Below are 6,748 nucleotides of genomic sequence, written 5' to 3'. Positions count from 1 at the left end.
TGTTTCTTTAAATGGAACTATATATTTTGTTTGCGATATTTTCGTAGAGCATGAAAAAAACAAATAAAAATGATCCTCATGATTACATCATGCCGATCATTTATTTCTTACATAAAAAGTTTATAACTTCTAATTCATGAACATACATACGTTATAAAGATTTCAAAGAAAAATTTTGCGACATTATTCTACTTTAGTTATTTCAATGATGTATATAGTAATTCTTAAAAGGAAAAAATAAGAAGACAACTTACTCATAACAAATTAATCTATAAAATTAGTAGGTATAGAAAAAAAGACTAGAAAAGTATCTAAATGAAACATGCTGTATGGAGTGCAGTCTTCGGCAATGAAAAAGTAATCGTATTTGCAATTGAATTGAGATTATTTGAATTCTTTTTTTTTCTTTTTCTTTAAACTAGAAGCACAAATAAACTAAACATTAGAAAAATATTAATCGGCATAGCAAAAGATTGTTTATATATCAGCCAGAGATCTTTGTTTTCTTATTTTATGTTCAGTATGCATACATTTCGAGACTTTCTATCTGAAAACTAATCAGTTAAAATGAAAAAAATAATGTTATACAATAACCATTCAATGGCAAATAATACATGGACTATATAAAGCACAATTACAGTATATTTCACAAGTTGTTTAAACATTCATACATAATTATACGAATTTTCTGCATGTGACGAAAAGGCGATACTGTCAATTAGGGGGAGGATTAGTTAATTAAAAACAATTTATTTTAAAAGGAGAGAAGAAGAAAAGAAAAAAGATATTATAGGACGTCGAGAAGATGGATTCGTGAAACGGCTTCAAAATGATGATATAGAAGGCTGGTATTTGCCTATAATCAGCCAGGATCTTCTGGCGCTTAAAGATTGCGAGGCCTATCCTCTCTCATCGACGTGAGAGATTTTTCATTTATTTTATTTCTTGATTCTTTTCCTAAAGAATAATCTTATTTTTCTTTCTTTTTTTTCTTTTTATTTATTTTTTTTTTAATAATTCACCTGAATTTTTTCCGCTATGGTCGCTGCAATAATTTCGGAATGTCGACGATTTGTTTCTTTTCTCTAATTAACCTTTTTATCAAGGTGTAATAAATAAATGATATCTCTTTTATACACTGAGATTTAATTCATATGATTGGCTCGCTGTTTTGTGTTAGTTTAAGCAGGTGGAGGAGGGTGCAATTACTGCACCTGCTGTTACACACACACATACACGCATAGTGCTAACGAAACAATCATATGTAGTTTATATTATAATTCCAAGTTTTATTTTTATCCCTTTCAAAATCTATTTAGTGAAAAAAAAAAACAACTTAAAAAAATAGAAACGAATTTGTTGTTATGTGTAACTCTAGAAACAGTAAGTCGTTGCACCGTCAGTTATTTTAACTCTCTGCTTCTATTTAAACTGATGGGCCTATGAAACATTTTGCAATTTTTAATGGACAGAGCAACATTCTCTCACCATCTATTGATCACATTTTATCATCGTATTTATATAATGTAATGTACAATATGCAGCTACATTATGATAATCAGTATGTCCAACGCATTCAAACTGACAACACCGTGGGTACTTTACGCATTTGTCTTTTTCTTAAATCTTCTTTTTCTTTTCTTTTTTTTTTTTGTCAAAGATATTTAAATTATTCAATTAATTAATTAATTAATGTGTATTGTATGTTTCAAGAGTTTAGGTACTTTAATACAATTACTTCAAGTTTTGTTCCACATTTCTTGCGGTATCTCTGTGTAAAAAGTGTAACTATAATGCTAATGTAATAATAATTATAATAATAATTTGCTCAAGGCAATAGTCCTGTGTGGTCGTTCGATGGTGTGTGCTCACGACCATTTTTTCCCACTCCCCTCCCCCCAAAACATCATCTGGCACAGTAGTGACAACATATGATAACCTGTTCACCCTCCACTCAAGATCCAAAAGATCTTGCGCTTCGTACACAGTGTTACTGCTCTTTTTAAAATATTATTCGTTCATGGGAGGGGGGACGGGTGTGCAGCTGTTTTTTTTTATGATGTTAATATAGCAACTGAATGTTGACAAAATAACGTTCCGATTAGCGGTTGGCATTTTTTAGTTGATTGGAGAGCCAATCTAGACCCTCATAAAGTCCATCTCCACTTGTGGCGCACGTTGCTTGTATGTACCAATTGCGATTACGTAAAGAATGCAAACCCAATTTATCAGTTATTTCTGCAGCGTTCATTGCATTTGGCAGATCCTAAAATAAATTACATAAATAATAATGTACGATTTAGTATATCAGAATTTCAAACATGTCACAACTATTATAAATAAAAATTGTTTAAAGTAATTATTTTATATATATAATACTTACTTGTTTATTAGCGAATATTAAAAGTACTGCATCTCTGAGTTCATCTTCTGCTAACATTCTCATTAACTCTTCACGTGCCTCGCCAATACGTTCTCTATCATTACTATCAACGACAAATATAAGCCCCTAAAACAATAAAGTATTAAGTCAATTAAAAAATCAGTTACAAATAAACTTCATAAATTAATTTGAAAAATATGACAGAAAGAAACAACATGCCTGTGTATTTTGGAAGTAATGCCGCCACAAAGGTCTAATTTTGTCTTGACCACCTACATCCCATACAGTAAAACTTATGTTTTTATACTCGACTGTTTCTACATTGAACCCTGTACAAAAAAACTATTTCATTAGTTCAGTATATTAGAAGTTAAATAAGAATAATTTGATAAAAGCATTGATTCTTAAATAATATATTTAAATATTACATAATACATATACAGATAAAACAGAAGCATATGTTTATATTTACCTATAGTAGGAATTGTTGTAACAATTTCCCCTAATTTTAATTTGTACAGAATAGTTGTTTTACCAGCTGCGTCAAGGCCTACCATCAAAATTCTCATTTCTTTCTTACCAAAGAGGCCTTTAAATAATGTTGCAAACATATTCCCCATGGCTGGTATTAGTTATGTAGATACCTGTAACAAAATGTCCATTAATGAGTTAAATATTTAAAACTATCTCTTTTACATCGAATATTACATTTAAATCTTTATCGTTATTCATTACAAAGATTGCTGTCAATTGTATGCTATTGCTCCAAATATTGCTACTGAACTTTTTACGCTTATGGAACCCCATAAGAATCCTAATTAAATATCCTATTAAAAATTGATTAAACTCTAAAAATTACTAAAGCAAAAAGTACCTATTGAATCGATTTCAGTTAGAAAGTAGACAAATTTTATTATACCTAGAAAAAAAATAAGATGCGTCAGATACGTGACACACAATTCAGTCACAGTGCCATTATTATTTTTTAACTCAACATAATTATACATATATTATACATATAATATAAATATTATATATATACATATATATGTATTTATATATTATTTACTATTTCTATCAACAAATGAGATATATATAAAGGCTGCAAAGAACATTTATAATCACGATTTTATGGAATAAAATACTACATAAAAAAAAAAGTCCATTGTACTAAGAGAAAAAAAAATCAAACAAAAGAAATACGCTATTGATGATACCTTTCCCAACGTTTACATTAAATGCCCTAATTCATATTAAATGCCCACGTAAAAAATGGAAAAAATTTTGGCCACGTAAACCTTGCAAATTCACAAACGCATAGAAATTTATCATGCACTTGTCAATCGAGTCTAACAAGTTAACCTGAATACCGTGGTATATATATAGTATATATATACATGTAATATGTATATATATACTAGGTATATATATATACTTATATATATATATATATATATATAAAATTAATTAAAATAGAGAAATTATCTAATGAAACATATAGTACGAATTTGATCAAAAGTACCAAAACAAAAGAAAAATATGAAAAAAAAGAAAAAACTTGTGGAGGCACGCACGAGATGATCACGCTGCGCGCTATTGATTCTCATTTTAATACATCGCTATGATTATCAGACTTGCATACCCTTATATATATATATATATTATATATATATCTTTAGAGTGCTTTGCTGTAGGTTTATGCACTTTAAAAATGTCTTGGCTACTTAATAAGCCAATATCGTAGTATTGCAAACAAGGCGTGGGATATTGTGCGGTTTACGAAGCCACTGCGTACACCCGGTTGTCTGTCACCTTCGACCTACTCCCCAGCGAATCGTCAAAGGTTCCACGCTCAAACTTCCATTATTTATTAAACTTGGCCTGATTATTGAGAACCCTTTATAACGACACCTTCCACGTAGATATATCACCTTTACGTTACTTACGTTTCAGTAAAAAAGACTATTTTTCACGAGAAACGATAAAACATAAAACCAACACTCTCGAAAAGTACCGTATGTCAAAATGGCGGACGTGGAAAGGATTCATGCCTTATGCCACGTATAGGATCCTCGAAATTCTCTTATTGGTTAAGCCGATCACGTGATTTCCAAAATCTATTTTCGTTCAAATAAACTCTGCTAGGTGTCATGTCGGTTTCGTTCTCTGCGTGTCATCTTAAATCGTTGTATTTGGTTGGTCGAGAGGATTTCTCGATACTGTTTCTAATTGGTCAATGATTTTTTATTTATTAGGTTAGCAATGATAACATGTGAGCATAAAATTGCTCAGATCAACTACATAAGTGTATTATATATATTTTATATATAGTATAAATAATTTTATATAGATATAGAATTCTTTGAATAAGAACAAAGTCAAATATCTAGTTTCAGTAAAGTTAAAAGTGTATACTTTGGTAAAAAATATCATTAATGTTTAATAATTAAATATAAAATTCAATATGTCGGCTATAGAAGTTACTGATTTAAAAATGCCTTTTAAATTTCATACAGAAATACATAATGTATTAAAAAAAGATTTTCAGAAAATTAAGATTAATAATGTGTATATAGAAGAAACAGAGGTTGAGGTAAATCTTTCCATCATCTTTCAATTTATATATTTACATTATATAAAGCTATAACAATTACATTTACATTTAGAAAATATTAAATTCTCTGTATAAATGGATCTATAGTACGCCAAAAAGTACTGTTTATAGAGTTAATTTGTTAAAAACTACGGTCCAACAAGTAATAGAGCATTTAAATAATGCATTAAAGCAGGTAAATAAACATTTATTTAAATAAGTACAGGTCTTTACAGTCATATAATCCTAAAGAAATTATAATATTCAGCAGTATGTAAATCGTATGCCAACAATAACAACATTCCCTCATTTATCAGACATAATTACAGTACATAGTTGGGATGAATCAATAAAATTAGATTTATTGAAGCGGTCGAAAGAAGTTATTGTTGATGCAATATGTGGATCAGCTGTATTAAGAGGTTCACATGTATTTGCTCCAGGAATTTTAGGAATCCCACACGGTATATTTTCTAATGATTTGTCTAGATATTTTTAATCTGTTAAAGTATACAAATAACAATATTATATTTATTAGGTTTAAATGTAGGAGATGAAGTAAGTGTATTTGCGGATACTGTCGGGTGTTGCAGAAAAGGATTACTTAAACCATCCGAAGTCGATAATAATAATAAAACATTCTTGGGTAATGGAATTCTTCTACAAACAAGAGAAAATATTATTTGTAATAACGGGCAAAGTGCAAGGTAAAACGTCATGATAACATGAAAATGATTTAATTTATAAATTAGTACAAATAAAATTATAATATAACGTATGTAATTTTATATATATAGTGGAATTGCAGTACATATGACTGATGTAATTTCTCGACTTTTACAATTAAATAATAATTCAGTACCTGATGGATGGGCATTATTACAAAATTTACCATCAATTATTTGTACTCATATTCTAAATCCACAACCTGGAGAAATAATTCTTGATATGTGTTCGGCACCAGGAAATAAATGCACACACATTTCAACTCTTATGAAAGGAGAGGTAGAAGATAAATAATTTACGTATATCTATTCAAAGAACTAACACTTGAAAATAAACTGTGTTACATTTTTCAGGGTACTTTAATAGCTCTTGAAAGAAGCAAATCAAAATTAGATAAACTTCAATCAAACTGTGATAAATTCTCAAGTGGTAATGTAAAAATCTTTTGTTATGATTCTACAAAAGCTTGTAACAATCATATAAATAATTCGAATATTAACGATGGGCCACCATTTAAAGAAAATAGTTTCGATCGTATATTACTAGACAGTCCATGCAGTGCGTTAGGACAAAGACCACAACTACTTAGTAAAATTACTGCTGTGCAGCTTCGCTCATATGTGTTTATGCAAAAGTCACTATTTTCAACAGTAAGTTTAATAAAAATTAAAGAATTCAATTTTTTTAATTTTCTGTTATTATTTTAATTACTTTTTATTATATATATAGGCCGTTCAACTTTTGAAATCAAATGGAATCTTAGTATATAGTACTTGTACTATAACAATAGCTGAGAATGAAGGTATCGTCTCATGGGCTTTAAAAAAATATCCGTATTTAAAATTGAAGTCTATCAAAGGTCAATTAGATTTGAAAACATTTACACACACAGGATATAGTATTGACGGATTAACAGAAAATGAATCAAAATGCCTACTTAGGATAGGACCTGAACAAGATTCTATTGGTTTTTTTGTAGCATGTTTTACTAAATAAATTATAAGGAAAGAATAAACACGAAATATAATTTTATCAACCTTTTGAAA

General features: G+C 29.0%; 2 protein-coding genes across 6 annotated transcripts; one reads left to right on the top strand and one right to left on the bottom strand.

Annotated features, from left to right (window-relative positions):
* Positions 1-624: 624 nt before the first annotated feature.
* Positions 625-4,439, bottom strand: LOC106789676 (ADP-ribosylation factor 1). Of its 3 annotated transcripts, XM_014754110.1 has the most exons (6): positions 4,330-4,430; positions 3,258-3,302; positions 2,856-3,027; positions 2,603-2,712; positions 2,384-2,509; positions 625-2,266 (listed from the first exon to the last, which is right to left on the bottom strand). In XM_014754110.1, exons 3-6 carry the CDS (start codon positions 3,001-3,003, stop codon positions 2,102-2,104), a joined length of 549 nt encoding a protein of 182 aa, XP_014609596.1. In that variant the 5' UTR covers positions 3,004-3,027; positions 3,258-3,302; positions 4,330-4,430; the 3' UTR covers positions 625-2,101. The 3 variants fall into 3 exon arrangements, with proteins under 3 accessions (XP_014609596.1, XP_014609587.1, XP_014609578.1); XM_014754101.1 differs by lacking the exon at positions 3,258-3,302 and having other exon boundaries at positions 4,026-4,439; XM_014754092.1 differs by lacking the exon at positions 3,258-3,302 and having other exon boundaries at positions 4,330-4,434.
* Positions 4,440-4,755: 316 nt separating this feature from the next.
* LOC106788752 (putative methyltransferase NSUN6) lies at positions 4,756-6,713 on the top strand. Of its 3 annotated transcripts, none has more exons than XM_014752308.1 (7): positions 4,756-4,976; positions 5,050-5,172; positions 5,248-5,440; positions 5,515-5,683; positions 5,774-5,981; positions 6,056-6,352; positions 6,432-6,713. In XM_014752308.1, exons 1-7 carry the CDS (start codon positions 4,848-4,850, stop codon positions 6,696-6,698), a joined length of 1,386 nt encoding a protein of 461 aa, XP_014607794.1. In that variant the 5' UTR covers positions 4,756-4,847; the 3' UTR covers positions 6,699-6,713. The 3 variants fall into 3 exon arrangements, with proteins under 3 accessions (XP_014607794.1, XP_014607802.1, XP_014607785.1); XM_014752316.1 differs by having other exon boundaries at positions 4,757-4,976; positions 5,109-5,172; positions 5,245-5,440; XM_014752299.1 differs by having other exon boundaries at positions 4,759-4,976; positions 5,245-5,440.
* The last annotated feature ends 35 nt before the right edge of the window (positions 6,714-6,748 follow it).

Source organism: Polistes canadensis, unplaced genomic scaffold (genome assembly GCF_001313835.1).
Source record: "Polistes canadensis isolate GaletaPanama2010 unplaced genomic scaffold, ASM131383v1 scaffold_6, whole genome shotgun sequence".
NCBI classification, from domain to species: domain Eukaryota; kingdom Metazoa; phylum Arthropoda; class Insecta; order Hymenoptera; family Vespidae; genus Polistes; species Polistes canadensis.
Note: the sequence above shows the minus strand (reverse complement) of the source record. Positions and strands in the feature narration are given on the sequence as shown.

Bases quoted from the DNA above. Each gene is read 5' to 3' on its own strand.
- LOC106789676 (XM_014754101.1), bottom strand. From the start codon at position 3,003: ATGGGGAATATGTTTGCAACATTATTTAAAGGCCTCTTTGGTAAGAAA. The intron at 2,713-2,855 runs GTAAATATAAAC...TTTTTTGTACAG, and splicing joins TACAACAATTCCTACTATAG to GGTTCAATGTAGAAACAGTC. The intron at 2,267-2,383 runs GTAAGTATTATA...AATTTATTTTAG, and splicing joins TAATATTCGCTAATAAACAA to GATCTGCCAAATGCAATGAA.
- LOC106788752 (XM_014752299.1), top strand. From the start codon at position 4,848: ATGTCGGCTATAGAAGTTACTGATTTAAAAATGCCTTTTAAATTTCAT. The intron at 4,977-5,049 runs GTAAATCTTTCC...ATTTACATTTAG, and splicing joins TAGAAGAAACAGAGGTTGAG to AAAATATTAAATTCTCTGTA. The intron at 5,684-5,773 runs GTAAAACGTCAT...TTATATATATAG, and splicing joins AATAACGGGCAAAGTGCAAG to TGGAATTGCAGTACATATGA.